This window comes from Hydra vulgaris, chromosome 09 (assembly GCF_038396675.1).
Source record: "Hydra vulgaris chromosome 09, alternate assembly HydraT2T_AEP".
NCBI classification, from domain to species: Eukaryota; Metazoa; Cnidaria; class Hydrozoa; order Anthoathecata; family Hydridae; genus Hydra; species Hydra vulgaris.
Genome location: NC_088928.1, coordinates 15,920,736 through 15,942,500, shown reverse-complemented (window position 1 = coordinate 15,942,500; position 21,765 = coordinate 15,920,736). Strand labels below are relative to the sequence as shown.

Sequence of the window (21,765 nt, the reverse complement as noted above, 5' to 3'; positions counted from 1 at the left end):
CTAATAGCCCTTCACAATACTAAAATTTATTCGAATTTAAAAAATTTGAAAACCCACAACGAAATCTGAACTTTTGGATGATATTTTGACTTCCTTACCGCGCTATTTTGTAAAACGCTAATTATCCCGTCGATGGGTTCAGTGACGCAACAGCTTTTAAACTATAACTATATGTTAATACAATGTTTTTTGACCAATTTTTTTTTTAGTAATGATTAAAAGGTTACATTAAAGTATATAATTTCTAAAAAAACCTCGCCATAAAGCATATTTTCATTGCGATAATTAAACTTTTTTAGCTTTTAGTTCAGTGACGCAACGTAATTTTTGCAGATGTGTATGTGACAAAAAAACACTTGATTTATTTTTAAAGAGTAAAAGTTTTTTTACTCAAGACATATATCTAATCTCAAAGATTCTTTCTAAACAAAAATATGGATATGTTTTGTTTAAAATATTGCAATAACTCCCCCTCAAATTTTACTCACTTTTTTGAATAATAAAAAGAACAAACAGTTGCTAACCTTCATCAAATTTATCTACTCGGTTTAAACATTTTCTACTCAAAATTTATTTTTAAGGTGTTTAAACTATAATTAAAGAAATAAAACCTTTTGAAAAAAGATATTTTTAAACACAAAATTTATCTTTTCCATCGTGGAAATAGCCATATACATAATTATTATATATATATATATAATAATTATATATATATATATATATATATATATATATATATATATATATATATATATATATATATATATATATATATATATATATATATATACAATGTGTAAAATTTAATAACGCACTGTACTCATTATTTAAACAAGGGTATACTACTTGAAATGCTTTTTAAAGTTTTCTTTTAAATAATTGCAAGGAATAAAATCTTCATAGATCAAAATATGGTTTTATTAATAAACACTTTTTGTAAGTAACAAAAATGTTTTGCTAGACTAATGACAGGCATTTAAAAAAAAATTTCAGTCCCTCTTGGAGAAAACGAGTTGTCCCGTGCCACTGAATGACCATGAGGGTATACCCCTGTGGATATATATATAAATATATATATATATATATATATATATATATATATATATATATATATATATATATATAATATAAATAAATAAACAATTATACAAATATATAATACAATCAAAAATCATACAAAAGTAAAATTATTTCATTATAAACTTCACAAACATAAACATGGCTAATTTTCTAAATAAACTATTTTACAAATTATTTAGCAAATCAACAGAACAAAAAATGAATTAAGAAAAGGTTTATCACCAAGAATGAATAAAAAATATACTTTAAATGCATCTGCTATCTTTTCACTATTAAATGTCAAAACAAAACTAGATTTAAAACTAGATTAGATGAACACAAAGCAGCTGGAATCAATAATATTTCTCCTTATAGTTTAAAAAACTGCAGTTCTGCTCATAGCCTACCACTAAGTTTTATATTCATCAAAGCATACAACACTGGGGCTACAACATAACTATGGAAACAATTAAACACCACACCAATTTCAAATTTAAAAAAAAATTTTTTTTAACTAATTATTGACCTATCTCATCATCACAGGTTATTAGTAAAGTAATGCAAAAACTATTAAAAAATAATATAACAAAATACTTAAATTTACATAACTTAATTGCTAAAGAAAAACATGGAATCAATATGGGGAAATCAGTAATAACAAATTTACTTGAATTAATAGATGTGATAACCAATGCTTTAAACAGTAGACACGCTTTAGTGGTTTACCTAGACTTTGCTAAAGCATTTGATAGAGTAAAGGGAAGTGAATTAAACCACTAAAAAAAAGAACGAAAGGGATAGATACAAACCACATAATTACTTCTTTCTTTGCAAGAGCTCATCAGCATCTTTTAGCACTGCCTTTACTATTAAGAATACATCTTTTTTAATTAGATACTACTTCAACTTCTAGTGGTTTTGACAGTAGATTTACTAGTATATCTCTTGCTTGAAATGATCATCTTTACTTGAAATGAGTCATAATGTGAGAAATGCAGCTACAAATACAAGATATTTGACACTTAAATGAAAATTTATGGAACCCATAAAAACATGCTATATCACTCTATGCATAAGAGTATCAGTATTACTACAGAATCTTGAAAATTTTTTTTAAGAGACAGATAGCTTGTGACCCTTCTTTTCATAGCCCCCCCTCACTTTAAATAAGTTGTCATGTGTAATATCTATGCTTTAGAAATAAATAAATAATAAAATTAAATATAATTATTTATTAAAAAATAAGCATAAGTTGTTAAAACAATAAAGTCACTTTAAAACCAGAGTCATTAAAACAAATAAAATCATAATATTCAAAAATCAAAAAAATTAATGATTAAAAATAAATAAATCACCATTGTCCTTAAAACAACCAAATCAATGAAACAGAAAAATCAATGAAACAAGTCTATTTTTAAACTTTATTTTTAATTATTACTAATACAAACCAAATAACAGAGAAAAAAAAATTACTTATGTTAAAGGAGCCACCTTGTTCTGGCTCATTTGTCTCAAGTGTTTGATCTACCCATTGAAAAAAACTGCACTGTTCTCCTCTTGAATTTGGGCAGCAATAAAATTGACGACCTTTATTTGGACCATCTTTTTGAACAGTTCGTCTATAATACAAATATAACAACTTCTTATAAAAGAGTAAAAAATAACAAAGTTCACTTCAAAATATATGTTTTTAGAAAAGCATAAATTAAATTTAAATTAATCAAATTATAAAATAACTAAACTTAAATTAAATTTGACAACTAAGTGGGGGAAAAAAAAAAGAAAACAAGAATGTAAAATAAAAAACTCAATTAAAATTTTTTTCAATATTTTCTTCTTTAGAACCAAAATATATTTTACTTTATCTGGTTTTAAACATTTTTAAAATCTTTTCTTTTTTCTTAACGTTCCATAAAAAATATAAAACTTTTAATACAAAAGATGCAACAAGAGGCGTAACAAGGAATGCAATTTTTACTTATTTTTTACAAATAATATTAAATTACTAATATAACGAACATAACTAATATCTATAAATAATTTTTATACTACTCTTCTTACTTTTTTTCTTTTTCATTATTATTAAATTAAATTGAGAAAATCAAACATTTTTCTTGTAATATATATTTATTTGATATTATGTCAAAATAAATGTGCATCCTCTAATAAAAAACTGTTTATATTCCAACAAATGCTTACTGTGCAGCAGGTAGTTCACAACCACATTTTGTATCATTGTTTGTACTAAATTAATGCAAATAGCAGAATTCTTTTAAGTTTTAAAATATGTAAACTTCTAAAAAAAAATCTTAAAAATGCTTGTTAAATAAAACATACTTGGATATAGGTTTGTTTACATTTTGCAGACCTGAAAAAAAAAGATGTCACAATGTCTTATATTAGACACATGCTTAATGAGCTCTTCAATACAACTTCAAAAATAATAAACTAAACTAGTATAAATTAAATAAACAACAAAAAATTGACCACTTTTATTTCCTTGTTCTTCTGACCATAAAAAGAAGTTACATGGCTTATCACTTTGCCCACATTTGAAAAACTGCCGACCTAAATAAAAGAAGTTACATGGCTTATCACTTTGCCCACATTTAAAAAATTGTTAACTTAAAGTCAACAAAATAATAAAATTTAGAAAGAAAAAAGCAAACCCCTCTAAAAACTGTAAAAAATCTTAATGTTTTATATACTATAAATAAGATAAACAACTAAAGTAGAATAACAATTTTTATAATATTAATATATGGTGTACACCTAGCATGCAATACAATTTTAGATCAAAAAGTAAAAGAAATAATTTACCTTGATTAGGTCCTTCTTTTTTTACAACAAGCTTAATGGCCGATTTATTACAGTTGCAAACCACATTACTATCATTTCCTTGATCGTTATTGAAGTCTTTGTGATTTTTACTTACTGGATTATTTTGTTTATGTTTTGTTGTAGTACTTGAAAATTTGTTGTTTTTTTGAATATTTGATGTAGAAAAAGATTGCTTTTTTGTTCCATGTTGATTCTGATTGGAAGTTTGTTTGTAGTTTGTTTTTTGTTGATTATTATTAAATTGACATTGATTATCACGCATCTGGATTCCACCTATTTTTGTATTAGCAGAATTATTAAATGCACCATGGCCAAGATCAGCTCTTCTTAAAGGTGGAGGGTTATTAACAGGTGCTAATAAAAAAAATCATTAATGATGATTAGCTTGATAATCAGCAATAATCAAAATAACTGTATAATTGTAAACTAATAACACATGTGGTACATAAATTAATCATAAATTACCATAACTTATCATAACTGATTTAAAATTATCAAACAATTAAATAATGATAATACTTTGTCTCTATAATTTCATGGTAACCAATTAAGTACATGTATAACTAACTACATCTTTTTCATAATGACGCTGTTATCAAACTAAGAACGAACACCAATAATACAACTCTGAAGTCAACAACTTGTGCTTGCTGGCAGAAATGTGAATTTCTGTCAACAAGCACAAACTATATATATATACTTTTGAATTGACAAAAGTATATATATATATAATATGACAAAGTACAAAGAACTGCTTACTGATTCTTTAGCTTTCAAAATATCAAATATTAAGAACCTTAAGTTTGTAACTTACAATGTTTAAAATTTAAATGTTTAAAAATTTAAAAAATTAACCCAACATAAGGTTCTAAGTACATTTTTTATATTCCTTCTAGAAGTTTGTTCTGGTAATTTGTTTCAGTATTTTGCTCCAGTAATTTGTTTCAGCATTTTATATTCAAATCAGGATTAAGATCATCATGATCACCCTGCTACTGGTAATAATCCAGAAAAACCTGCCTCATGTTCAACTGCCTTGTAAGATTCTTGTTTCTAAGCAAAGGCTAGAAGAAGTTAACTATAACTTAAAATACCCTTTGCTATGGGGCAATTGGTTGAGTAAAGGCTAGAGAGCGTCCCAACAAAAACACCCATCTTGGGTAGATGTTAACTCCACCCAGCCACTATTTTGTAAAAAGTCTCCTAAACAAAAACTCTAAGGGTAAGCAGAAAACCTCTGTTGACCAGCTGCACACTCCTTCATCTAACAGTTACTTTGTTTCTTGCCGAAAATAATGCTAGAACTTCCTGATGCATGGATTTTTGATGGTACAGATCTAAAACTAAGTTTAATGGCAAAGTACCGCATGAAAGATTTCCTTATTAGGGTTCTTTTGTGTGTTTGTTGAGACCACATAAGGAACCTTATGTGACCTCATAACCTTTGTTATAACTTTGAGTTGATTAGGAGATATGAGGCAACCACATAGATTATTGTGTCATGCACTACCTATGATTACTTATGGTGTCATGCAAATGTAAATTTAGAGGTACCTGTGGTGCCTATTTATAGCAATCATTTACATATATAAATTTTATTTATTTTAAGATCAATAATATAATAGCTGTTTAAAAAAAATTTATATAGTATTAAAATATTGATCTTAATAATCTCAATTTTCAATTTTTTTAAAAATTATGTTTAAAATGTTAACCAGATATTTTAAAATGTTTCACGGGATGATGTCTAAACATATTGATCAATTACTAATAAAAAGCACATAAAAATAATATAATCTTATTATTATAATTAAACTCTAAGCAGTATAAATTACAGCATTAAAGAATCAGGGAATCAGTGACCTGGGTGCTTACATTATAGATAGTTGCTTGATTAATATGTTATTAACTTCTCTAAGATAGGAATGGAATAAAGATAAAAAAAAAAAGAAGAAAAACCCACAAGCACTTTATAAAGCATTTTATAAATCTATCAGACACACATAAACCATATTGAATGAACGAATGGATTCCTAGACCAAATAAATATAGGAATGCTGTTTCAATAAATAGCATAGACTAACTTGTTCAATTTTTTCAATCAAACAAATACAAAAAAACAATGAATTATTACTCTTTTTACTGTTTCTAATAAAAATTTAATGAAGACAAACTAAATGAAAATGACATTTCTATTTATACAGCATTTGTTAAATTGGTTAAACAATGGTTTGAACAACTATTCATGAAAATTATTTGTTAAAATACTGTATGGTGGTGGTTTTTATATATGGTGTTTAGACATTTAATTAAGAAGCTTAATTTTAAACTAAAACTGTTTGAATTTGTAATTATGTTTCTCTTCATTCTGTTTCAAATCTGTGATGACTGCTTAACTGTCACAATGCAGTCAGTGATGTCACAATCGTTAATGTTATAATGCTTGTACACTTTAACAGCTTCTTTTCAATGTGTTTTACTATTGTAAATCCATTTGAAAAGAAAAAAGACTGTGGCTACTGATTTATGTTATATATACACTGTTTAATTAAAAATTATTTTTTTTTAACAAGAAATGTATTTATGTAAACTTTTAGATGCAATTAAACTTTTAGATGCAATTAAATTTTGATAATATCAACATAAATACCAATAGTATCTCTGGCTGCAAGAGCACCAATTAACATTTCATCACATCCACCAATACAACCAATATAACTAAAAATAAAAATAATAGGAAGGCTTAAAAAAATATTTAAATACTAAAAAAATATTTAAATATTAAAAGATTTAGAACTACAACATAATCTACACAAAAATTGTGCATTCTGTTTTGCAACATACTGTTCTCCAAATCCTGGTGGCATGCTTCCACGTTTAAAGTGAAACTCAATTTTATGTACGGGATATGGTTTGCAATGCAAGCAGGTTGTATCAGATCTCACAGCATTCAACAAAAACTTTGGAAAAAACAAACTGTTTCGACAATTCGGGTAACCCATGCAACCCAAAAAATAGCTAAAATATAAAATTAATATTACTTTTAAATTCTAATAATTATATTACCTTTTATATCTATATTATTATATATTTATGTTTATATTATAGTTATATTATTATATTTATATTTATATATTTCTGTTATTATTTTTTAATATTATTAAAATATAATAACTAAGCAAAATAGTAATTTTTAATGAAACTTTTTGTATTTGAATATTATAATTGAACATTATTTGGTTAAGATAAATTTTTACAAGGTATCACTTTTTGTTGAAAAAAAAATTTAAACTTTTAATAGGTATAAAATATAAATTTGAAAATCACCTTCCTTCTTTAGTTTTACGCAAGGTCATGTTATTTCCACATTTAGGACATTTGCGAACAGGATCAGACATTTCATTAAATATATCTTTAAAAAAATACAAATAAAAAATATTAATATTGTAATATATATATATATATATATATATATATATATATATATATATATATATATATATATATATATATATATATATATATATATATATATATATATATATAAAGACCACACAAGTAAAACCACAGATGTCCACTTTTTGAAAATTTCAATTTTTACATATTTTTATGATATTTTAGTACTGAACTATTTATAATTTAAAAATTCATAACAAAAAAACTGTGTTTTAAGGTTCTATGGTCATTTAAAAAAAAGACAACTTTAAAAAAAACACTGTTGTCTAATGTTTACCAGATAAAAAACACAGTTGTTCAAGTTATTTATAACTAATCCAATGATAACAAAAACATAAGTCACATGACTAACTTTTATCCTTAAGAAAAATATGTCGGATCAAGTAAACATTTTGTTTACAGAAAAACATTAAAAAAACAATGCCTAAACGTTTGAATCCAATATGTATACTATTCCAGGCAACTGCTGTTTTATTTTTAAATCACTAACATACTTTCAACTCAAAAATTATATTTTTATTGCCATGATGAAACTGTTGGAAACAGATGGTCTAATATTATATGTTCTATGTTGCATGATCTTAAATTATCAATTATCTCAAATGAAAAAAATATTGAATTGATTTGCAATTTATGTGCTAGGCGAAATATAAAATGAAAAGTTTTAGATTGATTTCTTATCTAGTTCATAAAACTAAAAAACTTGACAAAATTACTGTTTCATTACCAATTAGAACTCTGTCATATTCTGTATAGGTATGACACCTCTATAGATTGTGACAGAAACATGACCATTGCAAATCAAAAGTTCCTGGCAGAAACACTAGATGGTCACACAAAAAACCATACAAATTTAATATTAGGGGAGACCGGGGCTAGTTGGCTCGGTTTTTACTCTATGAGCTCTGTAGCCCTAACAGTACGTTTTTTTAAAAATATTAAAGTGTAGTCTTAAAGAGTATGGATTAGGGTATCTTATAAAATTTGCATTCATTTACAAAAAAAAATTCTTGGGGCCTTTCCGGGCCCTCAAAAAAAAAAAAAAATTTGCGCCAACTTACCCCACCACGGGGTAAGTTGGCGCAAACTATAAAAATGATTATTAATGCACTATTTAGTGCAAAATTAATAGAAATTTTTTTAAAATTAATTTTTGCAACAATTTTATCCCAAAATTTAATATTACTTTTAGCTGGTACCAAATATTAGTCCGTATAAAAGCCAAACAGTAGCCCACCTTTTATCTGTGGTGAAAAAAAATAAAATTTTTTTTTTTTTAATTTTTTTGTAAAAATAAATATTTTCAATATTGTTAAAAATTAAAAAAAAAAATAATAATAATTTTATAAAAATAAATATTTTTTTCCATAGTAAATGCTATGAGCCAACTTACCCCGTGAAAAATTTGTCAACTTACCCTGAAAGCTTTTTTTTTAATAAACAGTCTATAGATACTGAAAAACGGCAGCTTTGAAAAAAAAGTCTGACTGGATATAGTAAACCAATTGTGACTGGAACTTTTACAATAACTTTTTTTTCATACGACTAAATATTTTCTTTATAAAGTAAAAAGAAAGCGATGTTCAATAAGTTACGTTTTTGTCCAAAAAACGCATAAATCTCAATATCTCTCATGCGCATGCGCGAATCCTGACAATACTACAGTGAATGATGAAATGGTCAATAAGGAAGTTTCTGAGTAATTTTTGTCACTTTCTGATGAAAGGCTCTAAAGATAAACGCAGTTCGTCAATTTACCCCTGCGGCCAACTAGCCCCGGTCTCCCCTATATATAAACATGATACAAGAAAAATTTCTGAAATTTGCAGAGTTTCAGAGCCAAACTTCTTGGTTGTTTGTTCATTTGAGATGTTCAATTAGAGAAATTGAAATATTAAAGGCTAGTTAAAATTTAATTATATGTAAAATTGGAAAAATTTTATGTGTGTTACATCCCATATGTTTAGATCAAAATGCCTGATAAACTAAAACAAGCATACATAGCTCTGTTGCCTCATTTTTGTTAAAAATTTAAAGACTTACTAAAGCTAAAGCTTTCTGAGTGAACAAAATAAGACATTATTTGATATTATTTTATCTTATTTTTAAAAAATTTATTTTTCTTTGAAATTAAAAAAACACATTTTTATTAACGTTGTGTTCACAATTGATTTTTTTATTGTTTATAGAAACTTAATATAAAGTGGTGGAACACAGACATCATAGAATCATCTATCGTAAATAAATGAGGTTGGGGAAGAGATAAGGTTGCAATGCTATTTTGTTTAAAGTAAAAAAAAAATGTTCATATAATATTTTATTTGAATTTTCTTTACAAAAAGAAGGGAAGGTTGAGGGAGGGGGGTATATTATCCCATCACACACTTATGACATTGTGGTTGTATATTATGTGTTACCATCTACCTTTAAAAAAATAAGTGCTCTAAAAGGTTACAAGCTAGCATAGTTTATGAGTTGATGAATTTACAACAGAAAAATCACAGATGCCCAAAATGAGTGTCTTGTCTTCAAAAGAACACTGTAAATAAATAACTTATTATTTACCACAAAAACTGCATTTATATATATAACTAATAAACATATATCTAATGTCACTAAACACTAAATTTCTCTTCTCTCAAAATGAGAAAAATGTGATGTCTGTGGTTTTACCCGTGTGGTCCATATAAATATATATATATATATACATATATATATATATATATATATATATATATATATATATATATATATATATATATATATATATATATATATATATATATATATATATATATATATATATATATAACAAAAAATATTATAACAAATAAAATAATTAAATTATAAAATATTATTATTATTATAACATATAACATAATATGTAATATAATTATGGTATATAATATAAAATATAAAAATAATAAAGATTTTTAAAAAGGCTTTACAAATGAATTGCCTGATGGTTAAAATTTTTAAATGCTAATTATTAAAAAATTTCATGTTGAAGTTCATGGTTCTGTCACAAAGCACTACTAAAGTGCATTTAAAAAGAAAGTTTACACTGCCTTCCTTGCCAATGTAACCTATATGGCCATAGCACATATTCATTCCATCTCATCATTCTGGTTATGGTTGTTTAAATTTCACTTAAACTAGTTGGTTTATTTTTTTTAATAATATATAAAAAAATAACTGCAATCTATTCAAGAAAGAATGTGTATTTAAAGATTTAAGAAATCCTTTTTTTGAATCCTTAAATGCACACACAAAAATAGAGTATAAAAAAAGTAGAATAAGTAATTAACAATGATTTATTTATTATTTTTTCTTTCAAAAAAATCATTTTTATATCTGTCCTTTCTAAAGAAATTTGTATATATGTATATAAATTTGTGTATATGTATGTACATCGTACAAGGTTTTTCAATTTTTAATGAACAAATAAGATGTTCCCAAGTATGTTCTATACGATGCAAATCTGGGCTTGGAGAAAGCCACTTCAAAACCTTAGTTTTTTAGAGTTGAAAAAAAATTATAATAGAGTTTCTACGGAGTTTTGAATCATTGTCTGTCTAGAAAATACAGCCCTGAGGCATTTTGCCTTTACCATGTGGCATCTAGGGATGCAATGGAGAGGTGTTTGAGAGATGGGTCAAGGGATACAATGGACGTCTATTGGATCAAGAAATTTAAACTAAAGTTTTAATTCACATATTAAAACTGCTTTTTAATAAATATTGTCTAAAACCATCACTCTCAAGTTTAAAAGAATGTGCTGTGTCCTGAAATTAGATCTTTGTTATAACTTCCAATTTGAAATTATTGGAACCAGAGAAAATCATTCAAAACTTTCAATCTTTTGGAACATGTATCGAAGCTCAGTAACATCTTAAATGTACTATGCTATAACATGAATTAATTCCTTTTTTAACTCCTTGGCCACTCAATATGGTTTGATAAAAGTCCATTATAATTTGTGTAATTTTTCGTTGAGAATATTGTGTATTTTGTAGAAGATGTCACTAATTATTGCAGTTGCAGTTGCAATAATTGTTGCAATTTAAAATTTCTTCCCGTAGCTGAAAATTTAAATTAAGAAATTCAAAAAAGGTTTGGGTATATTTATATAAATATGAAAATATACATAAAAGTAACTTAAACATTTTCGCTTGTTGAATATATTTCATATTGCTTGGTTTTATTGGAAAAAGTCTAAACAACATGATTTAGGAGATTTTTAGGAGGATTTAGTTTCTATTTTAGTAAGAATAGTAGAATTTTAGTAAGAATTAGTAAGAATTTAGTAAGAACTAAACATTTTTCAGACATGTCTCAAATGCTTTAACCAGCCACAGACATATCTAAACCTTGTGATTTTTGTGGAAATACAAAGACTTGGATCTTTATGCTTTAACCTGTTAATTAAAAATTTACTTACTTCTGCTGTAAAAAGAGTAGAACAATTGCTGCTAATTACTTTAAATGTCATGTATACTTTTTTGATTGAACTTTTGCATATAATGAATAGTTTTATCTTATTCTGTATTTTGTTTTCCATCATTAATCTATTTAACCTTGATCTGCAGTTTAGTATATGTAAAACCTATTTTACCTGCTTTTTTCTAATTTTTTCTTTAGAAATTTTTTTTTTTCTTTCAAGTGATGACAACATGCACATTAACAGTCACTCTAGGAATACTTTTATCCATTTTGAGGGCACGATAACTGAGTTCAGAGTCAGGTTCAGATTTTCAGTAATATTTTCAGCACTCAGAGCAGCCATTTTGGTTTTTAAACTTGTCTGAAAATGTTGGGTATGTGGAGTTATTAAATTCTTAAATACTCTCCTAAACATCTTGAATATCTCTAATGTCTCCTAAATATCTTGACCTTGTAGTAAAGCTGTGCATTAGTAAAGTAGTAAAGTATGCAGTAAAGCTAATGTATATCATTGATGTCATTGCATATATAAAGATAAAAAACATTCTAAATTAAAAATTATTCAAACCATCAGTAACATCAGATGCCTCTCCAAAGTACTTTGATAATGAATCATCAAGTTTTTGCACCTTAATACAAATATCACCAAATAAATAACAGTAATTATAAGGTAATAATAGATTTTAATAAACATTTAAAAAAATAAAAGTAACAAAATTATAATTAGATTAAAATAATTTTTTTTCCTTAGCTTTTGGTTTTAAAAAAATTTTTAAGATCAAAAATAATTTTGATTTTAACTGTGGATACATACTTGAGCAACAGCCTGTTCAAAAACATTTTTGTAACTTTGTATTTGCTGAGTCAGCACGTCTATTATCATAAATTAATAAAATTCTAGTTTATAAGTTACTTTCATTATTATAATATTTACTCAGTATTATTAGCTACAGTAAATTTTAAAAGTAACACATAAAAAATATTACCTTTCTCATTTTTTAAACCTTGGCAAATTCTAAATAAAAATATTTCAAATATGTATAAAAATTTTTCAATAATTATTACTTTAATTATTGATTCATTTAAGTCATTTAATTAATACTTTCTTTTATAACTTGTACAATTTATAATCCATTTATTGAATTAGAAAAATGTTACAACCCTCTATCAACTCTATAACTCCAAAACACGAACCGTGACAAACAAGGCCCTTGCATGGAGAAACAAGATAAGCATGGTACTACCAGCAAAATATCAAACTCAGAGCTTATTGCTTACAAAGTGAGTGCTCTACCACTACACCACTAACACATTTAATTTTGAACATTTTGAGAAGAAAATAAAACTTAAAAAAAAAATTTCTCCTTTTTATATTTTGGTAATATTCAGAAGCCTTATTTATTATACTGTTGAATATATTTTTCATTGTAATTTTTATTTTTTATACTATTTTTTATAATAGTGTTGATAACATATTTATAGTCTAAATAATATACTAAAATTTAGAACCCTTACAGCACTAAATCAGCCTCAAGACTTGCTCTTAAATGAGGTTTAGACATTGCAAATCCCATGGCATCATAACCTAAATTTGAAATAAAACTAAGATGATCGTCATGGAATCAATAATTAAAGACAACAATTAGAATATAATAAATAATTCAATATAAATTACAATTTATTATATAATTTAATTACTAGAAATAAAAATTCTGATCTTCATTAAAAAAAAATCAAACTGAATACAACTTTGATTATGAAAATTACTTTAAATACAAAACAAAGTACAAATGAAATCAATTGTAACCTTCTACTAAAGCCATTCCAAGTTGACCAGGCAAAAAAGTTCCATCATGTTGAACACCAACATAGTTTCGAGATTTAATTGTTTCAATATGTTCAGCATGTGTAGCATCAGTACCTATAAGTAAATCTTTCTTAAAAGTCAACCAAGTACTTCTTGATTCACATATCATGAATTTCATTTTTCTTTAAACCATGATTATAAATGATAAATGATGTAATGATGAAAACATAATCAACTTAATATCTACATTGTATATGTACATTTTATGTAGATAAACAAAAAGGTAAAAACTTAGTTTAGGGGACAGTATGATACACAAGGCAATTAAGCGATTACATAGGCATATACAGATATTGTGACCAATTCTGCTGATAAATAATCAGCTACTACTAGATGTATTGCTTAACACATAATTCAAAACATGTCAATTAAAGATGTCACAAATATTTGGTGACTATTTGGCCCTATTCAATTACTACTTTTTTTACTATTCAGTATTCGGCCTAATACTAAATACCAGACCAGATTTAATACCAGACCAGACTTAATACCAGATTATAATTAAAAAACTGCATAAAAACGGATTATATATAACTATTTTTTAAATTTTTTCTTTAAAAAAAAAATTGACACATTTGATACTTAAAATCTAAGGTGGTAGGTTATGATAAAAAAACATTTTCATTGTTTGATGATAGCAAATGATTGCAAATTCCTAATAAACTATACATATTTTCAAAAATAGCAATTCACTAAATACACTGCCACCAACAAATAATAATAAACTTTTTGCAAGTTCAGTTAGCATTATCTTTTGCGCTTGGTGACCACAACTTGCAAGGGTGTACGTAAAAATCGATTTTTTCTTTTCCACATCTTCATGTCTGCATTTTTTTGCAGAAATTGGTTTGATTGTTTTCATTTACATCTCTTTTTCTTACAAAGTGGAGGGGAATTATCACCAGTGCTACTAGGCAGTGGCAATGGTCCATCGGTGTCAAACAGTCTTTTACTGAGAAGGATTAACCCTTTAATGAATTAATTTTTCTCAGAGCTAAATTTTATTTTTGTTTTTCTTGTTGTATTTTAACTAATTCCTTGAAATTAGTCATGAAACGTGTATCAATAAAAAAGGTTACTGTATAATTGACATTCCCATTAAAGTTAAACCATAAGTTAAACCCATTAAAGTTAAAGCTTTAGTGAAAGTATAATTTTTAATATGTTTAGTCTTCTTTGTGCTATATCTATCAATAGCAACTTCTTAACCTCAGAAGTGCAAGATATACCTGAGCTGGTTATTTTTGCAATCTTTTTGAATTATTTAAAGAGTATGAAACTTTTATACATAAATATAGTTAAAACAATTTGATGTAATAGTCAACAAATAAAAAAAAACACTCACACAACCTAGTTAACATATCTGTTTCAATAAAGCAGGTCCGAACCTTCAAAATTAACCAAGTGTCACTTAACATTCAGCAGTTGAATATTCAGTACTTTGGCCAAGCGTCTAGCCAAATATTTGGTATTTGGAATTTGGCAAAATCACTATTGGTGATATCTCTAATGTCAATAGCCTTGTGAAAGATGGATACTTGTATTTTTTTGGTTGCAAAATATTTTATTACTTGTCTTAATATTCAATGATTTGGTAGTACCATTACTTTATAAACTCCATGAACTCTTCAGTGTGATAAACTTCTTAATTCAAAATATATATTATGAAAAGCAAAAATTAGACTTCTTTTTCTATTGGAATGCATGGGTTAACATGATACAATTTTTGTGGGTACTATGAAACTGTATTATGCTTTCCCGTTTGTACTGTTTTTTAAATTACTAAATAATCAAGCATATTTAGTTAAAGCACAAAGGAAACGTACAACTTAATAATTTAATGCTCTGCTTAACTTGCTAAAAAGTTTAATAAAATTAATTTAGTCTCATAAACGTATGTCACATAAGTTTAGATAAAAATAAGTTTGCTTTAGTATACTGATATCAAGATATTTATGTGCTTTATTTATTATGATTATCCTGATTATATATAAATCTATGGATTGTATAAACTAAAGCTCAGTTTGGTGATAAAACTTGATCATTAAATCGATTGGAATGGTGGAAAGGTTACTGGTGGTTGGAAAGGTTACTGATGGTTGGAATGGTGGAAAGGTTACTGGTGGTTGGAAAGGTTACTGATGGTTGGAATGGTGGAAAGGTTACTGGTGGTTGAAACTGATGATTATGAAGTTAATAGTTGTGAATTTGATTGAGTTTAAATTGTGGTGAAATTAAAACTAATTAATAATGAAAATGGTAAAAAAAAAAGAAAAAAAAGAAAATAAAAATCAGCAATGTTTTTTAAGCTATTAAAGAAAATTGTAATTATTAAATCATATTTAAAAAAATACCAATTCCATGTTTGTCCATCAATGTAATCAGATCTGCTTCAGTAAGCAATGGAGGAGGACAGGTTTCGCCTGATACTAACTACAAGAAAAAACAAAGAAATAAATCAGTTTTACAATTTAATGATAAAGTAAACAAAAATCAAAATTGTATACAATATAACCATATTGTTATATTAACTTTTTTGACTGGTTAGCATAGTTTGAATTATTCTATATTATTCTTTGACAAAGTTTTAACAAAGGGTTTTATAAATGTTGATTTTTTATTAGCTTATTTAGATTTATTAAATAAAAAAAACTTTTACAACATTTTAAATAATTTAGCTTGTCTATCTGAGTCATTACGTACATTACGCTAATTAACTTAATTGCAACTAACTTAATTTAGATTATTTCAACTTATTAATATTTTCTTTATCTATTAACCTCCTGATATTTCAGGATTTAAAAATATCTTAAAAGATTAAATCTAGTGTCTAGTCACCTGGGGTGACTTTAGACTAGATCACATTTAACTTTAAGGCGACTTAGCAACTCTGAATAACAAAAAATAGACATAAGTTTAATCAATGGTTTCTTTTATTGAAAAGGTTATTGCAACTGGTAATACTTTTAAATTTCTAAAAGCTTCTTTTAAATGTCCTTTTTTAATTCATTATCATTCTTCCTTTTTTCACAGTTTTGAATGCCTACTTTTCTGGGTTATCAGTTGCTATCAATGATCTACCCTTTTGTGTATTCACCAAAAGTACATTTTTAAACTCAAAACCAGCAATACTGGTTTTTAGTGAAACCCAAAAATCTAAAAAATGGAGTTTGCTTTAACTCTTTTTTCACACACTTCACACATTCCAGTATTTTCTGCTTAAACATAGTTAATACATAACTTTTTTCCTACTAATGCTAATTCTAAACACTTCCATTCCACAGTGGGGCAGCTATGGACTTAAGTTAAAATTTTGACATGATCCAATCTGTCTAAAAAACATATATACTGTGTTCCATATATATATTTAGTTATAAATCTGGAGTTATTTTATTATATTTGTTGTTAAATAATTTCTAATCATTTTTCTAGAAGAGCTTTCTAATAACTAAATGGAATTTTTCTAACAACTTTTTAAATAATTTTGTTTACATTGTTACACAGTTTTTATTTATTACTTTTGCATAACAACAGTATTCTTTGCTGTTAAATTTAACATTTAATAAGTAATACTTAGCCACAGTTATGGATATCAATGTCATTTTAAGCTGTAATAAATGAGACATATCATCAAATTTTATTATTTAAATGTGCCAAATTAAATGCATCTTTTTTTCGAGTCAGTTAGGGCAGCAAATGAATAATCATCCACTGTTCTTTAACATGTATTTAACAAATGTTGTATATCAATCAGTACCTTGCAGCTTCTCAAAGACAAAGATCAAATGGAAGCATATTAAGTAGATCTTCTAAACAAATTAGAGGCTTAAACAATCTCCTGTATGAACTAAGACTATTGGTGCTAAACATGACAAGTGTAAAATACAGACTAATTCGTGGAGATCTAATTAATGTCTCCAAATATGGCAATAATAATAATTATTGTACTATTTGGTATACAAAATAAATCTATTTGAAATCAATAACCAATTCATTACTTGCGGTCATATATTTAAACTAAAAAAAGATTCCTCATGCTTAAATATGTGTACAAACTTTTTTTCTATAAAAATAATTAATAAATGAAACTTTCTTCTTAATGACATCGTAAAAGAACCTTCACTAAAAAAATTTAAGATGCTTCTTGACAATTATCTCAAAAATGAATGGCTTTACTTTGACTGATACGCATTTCTTTTTATATTAGTTTATATAAAAACTTTTATATAACCCGGCTGACTGGTTATATAAAAGACAAAACTTTTATATAACCAGAAATTGTATAGGCATTATATGCCTATACAATTTTTTTTTTTGTAAACCTTTAAATTTAAAATAAATCTAAGGAAGCCAAAAACACTCAGTTTTATGGACCTAAGCAGACCTGTTCAGGCTACACATTAACTGCAATTTGGTTGTTACGGTTCCTAATTTCACATAGCAACAATCTATTTGTACATTAAAATTATTTTAACAACATTTTTTTTGCGCTATGTACACTAAATTAAGTATTAAAATGAGATTCATACTTCTTATAAAAGTAAGATTTTTATTTGGTTGATATGGATACTTAATTTTTCTAATTATTTTTGCATAACAACAGTAATATTTACCACAGTTATGGATATTAATGTCATTTTAAGCTGTAATAAATGAATATTTATTAATATATAATAAATAAAATAATATATAACTTAACTAAAGATAATTATGTTAATATAGGTTTAATTTTATTATTTAAATAAGCCAAATTAAAAAAAAATAAGCTAGGCTATTATTTACATATACTTATATTTTCAGACATACATGATGATCACAAAATTGGATATTCAAATATTTTTACATGAAAATAATATTAGCTTTTTAACTCTAAAACTCATGAACAACTTTTAAGCTATTTAAATTACAAACTTAAAGTGGAGATGTTCATAGTGGATATGTTTTGTATCAGTAGTGTTTAAAATTAAATGAATTCACCAAACATTTTTTTTAAAGAGATGAAGGATTGCATATAATACTAACACAGTATTTGAAAAAAAGTCCATGGACCAGCACAAAAACTAGGTATAGAAGATCTATAACTAGCAGAGTCAAGAACATCAAAAAAGCTAATCTCATCTGCTATTCATCTTTTAAAGTCAGAAGGTAGGCCAAAAGATGCACAACTTCTAGGTCAAATGCTAAAAAGTGAGTCAGATAGGTCTTTCTCAGAAGCAACATCATATTCTCCCACAAAAGCTTTAGCTATTTTACTGGACTACTAATGACTGAGAAATGAAGCCATGACTGTTGGGTCCAACATTTATCCAACTTACAATTCTCTAAGAGCTGAAGAAAAAAAACTGCAAGCCACCAGAAACAGAAATTGTAGTGTCAGACTATTCAACACAAAATTTGATTTAATGGTAGCATTGAGCAGTCTATTTACAAGAATACTACACTTGATGGTAAAAGACACCTTGAAAGTGAACAAAATCTATTATCTCACATACCTTGTTCCACTTGTTTTATTATCAACTAGTTTTATCGATGGCTATAAAAAACAATTTGGTACAACCATAAGCCATCTTCAACATTAAACTGTTGTCCACTGCGTTTTAAACTTATTAAAGAAACAATAGCTATATCAATAGAAGAGTCTTTTATTAGAAATGGAAATCTTGATTCAACTCAATAGAACAACATCAGCATATTGTATGTCATTGAAATAACCAAGGTAGACAGAAAGGTGACATCGGCCTTATCAACTGAGACCAATGCATCACAGTTCTGCTCAAAAAAGATAAACAGTATTGAAAAAATTGTAGCAAAAAATACATACTACTCGGGTCTGCAGTATGGTTTGTCATCATTATATGGATGGTTTAGAACAATGGAATGCAGCCTACACCTTCCCTATAAATTAAATAGCCAGAAGTTGTAGGTGTGTAGCACAAAAAAAATGGTATGTGATAACAAACAAAAAAAGAATTCAAGAAGCCTTTAAAAAATGTCTTGGATTAATTGTAGATGTGCCCAGATCTGCCAGACCTGGGACATCCAATGATGGAAATATAGCTCTTCGTTTTTTTCGATCTGAAAGTGTTGTGACTAAAATTTTAAAGTTAGATGTACTATTTCCGAGAAAATTGCATGTCATCTTGGCCAGATTGTTATCAACTCTGCCATTTAAATCAAATTTCAAAACTACTGGCTTGAGGTAAGTTTAGTAAGGCAATCAATTATATTAAGAAAGCTAACATAATATAAGATTGATTGCCTTTTTTGTATTTCTATGATTTTGTAATTCTATGATTTTATGTAATTATATAATTTTATTATATAAAATATAATTATGTAATTATATAATTTTGTAATTATATGATTTTATGTAACTATATATCTTTATAAAATATAATTATGTAACTATATAATTTTTGTAATTATATGATTTTGTAATTAAATGATTTTATGCAATCATATAATATTATAAAATATAATTATGTAATTATATGATTTTGTAATTATACAATTTTGCATTTTAGGTGGTTCATTTGTCTGTACCTACCCACGGTGATACATGCCACAAAGTTTGCACAATGTTTCCGTAAAAACTACATACACAAATGCGATTGTTTAAAAACAAATATTAGTTATGACGTATTATGCCAACTTTTGTGCTCATCAGATCCAATAATCAGCAGCATGAGGCAATCAAGTTCTCAAAATTTAAAATCTCAACTCCCAGAAGGAGTTAGTGATTTACTTTAGACTCCGACTGTCAACTGACCCAAAATATGATTTTTTATTTGAATGATATTTTGTCATTCTATTTCAGTTATGTATGTGTGCATGGTGCAGCAGTCTAATATAAACAAACATTTTTTATATTGTGATTATTTTTTTTTTGTTTCAATAATAAAAATTTTTTTTTCAAAATTTTGCCAAACTTGAATGAGCAAATTTGTTTTTGTGTGTGGTTTCATAGTAAACTTTTATATTTACAATAACCTATAGAAAATCAGTATATTATCTAACATCTAGATGTTTTGCAGTTACTTTAATTGTAGTACTTGTTTAAATAATTGTTTAAAAAACAATTTTCAAACAATATTATTATTTTATAAATAGTTGATGTATTCTAAATTGTCAATGTTTATCAATTTGTCACTTATTAATTACTTGAATTTTTTTCTAAAATTAATTACCTAATTATTTAACTGTTATTTAAAATAAAAGAGTTGAAAAGTATCTGGCCACTAAGCAATATAGGTCTCCATAGCAACTAAATAAAAAATTATCAGTTTTATATGAAGAGCAACCTCATATTGGTACTCATGCCAAATTTAGTGAATATAGCAATTGTAAAAAATCTGCAATTATCAAAAGATTTGAAATCTGTCACTGTGATTGTACTGTGTGACCATTTGCACTGTGGTTCACTGTTTAATAAAACTAACCAAATCAAATGTAGGTATAAACCCCAACAAAATTAGAAAAAATGTATTAAACGCATTTAATGTTAAAAAAACAGCGGAGAAAATAGAATTAGTCTCACCATGTACTGATCCAATATTTTGTAAATCTGTAAGCAAATTTGTGTGGTGTATCTTTTGTATCCACACACACATAACTATTGCTACAAACAATAACTTTTTAGATTATAATATAGCATAATTAAATTGTGGTACATTTGATAAAACCATAAAATTTATATTACTTGATATTTGTGGTAACAAATAGAATTAGCTTTATAAATAATTATTTTCAGTTTACTTGTATATTTTGATCTGATGATACGCATTTGTGACTTAGTTTTTATTATTATTTGTAAGTTAAATAAAGTTTGTAAGTTAAATAAAATTTGTAAATTAAATAAAGACTGTGAAATCAGTGCTCATAAAGTTTTTAACATTTGGTTTTTGATACCTTAATTTGAAATGGGACGTGGTAAGTGTTTAACGAATGAAGAGTTAGTAGTAATCAAAGTTTACAGAGATACAGGCTCATCTAAGTTGCAAAGAAAATTAAAAGATCTTCAAAAGTGATTGATAATTACTTCAAGATTGGCGTTAATTATGGAGCTTATAAGGGAAGTGGTGGCGAATGTAGAATTGATA

At 26.1% G+C, this 21,765-nt stretch overlaps 1 protein-coding gene across 4 annotated transcripts in view; it reads right to left on the bottom strand.

Moving 5' to 3' along the window:
• The window catches only part of LOC100202958 (DNA topoisomerase 3-alpha), a 72,980-nt gene that overhangs the window by 10,329 nt on the left and 40,886 nt on the right, over nt 1-21,765 (bottom strand). The window contains exons 20-33 of one of the 4 annotated variants that reach the window (XM_065804840.1): nt 16,021-16,099; nt 13,607-13,720; nt 13,315-13,384; nt 12,786-12,814; nt 12,614-12,672; nt 12,368-12,428; nt 7,228-7,312; nt 6,745-6,918; nt 6,551-6,618; nt 3,880-4,254; nt 3,547-3,627; nt 3,397-3,427; nt 3,259-3,303; nt 2,551-2,678 (exon numbers count right to left, since the gene is read on the bottom strand). In XM_065804840.1, coding sequence (XP_065660912.1) covers nt 2,551-2,678; nt 3,259-3,303; nt 3,397-3,427; nt 3,547-3,627; nt 3,880-4,254; nt 6,551-6,618; nt 6,745-6,918; nt 7,228-7,312; nt 12,368-12,428; nt 12,614-12,672; nt 12,786-12,814; nt 13,315-13,384; nt 13,607-13,720; nt 16,021-16,099 — 1,399 coding nt within the window. Of the gene's footprint in view, nt 1-2,532; nt 2,679-3,258; nt 3,304-3,396; nt 3,428-3,546; nt 3,628-3,879; nt 4,255-6,550; nt 6,619-6,744; nt 6,919-7,227; nt 7,313-12,367; nt 12,429-12,613; nt 12,673-12,785; nt 12,815-13,314; nt 13,385-13,606; nt 13,721-16,020; nt 16,100-21,765 lie in introns of all 4 variants that reach the window. The other 3 variants (XM_065804839.1, XM_065804841.1, XM_065804838.1) reach the window with 3 other exon arrangements.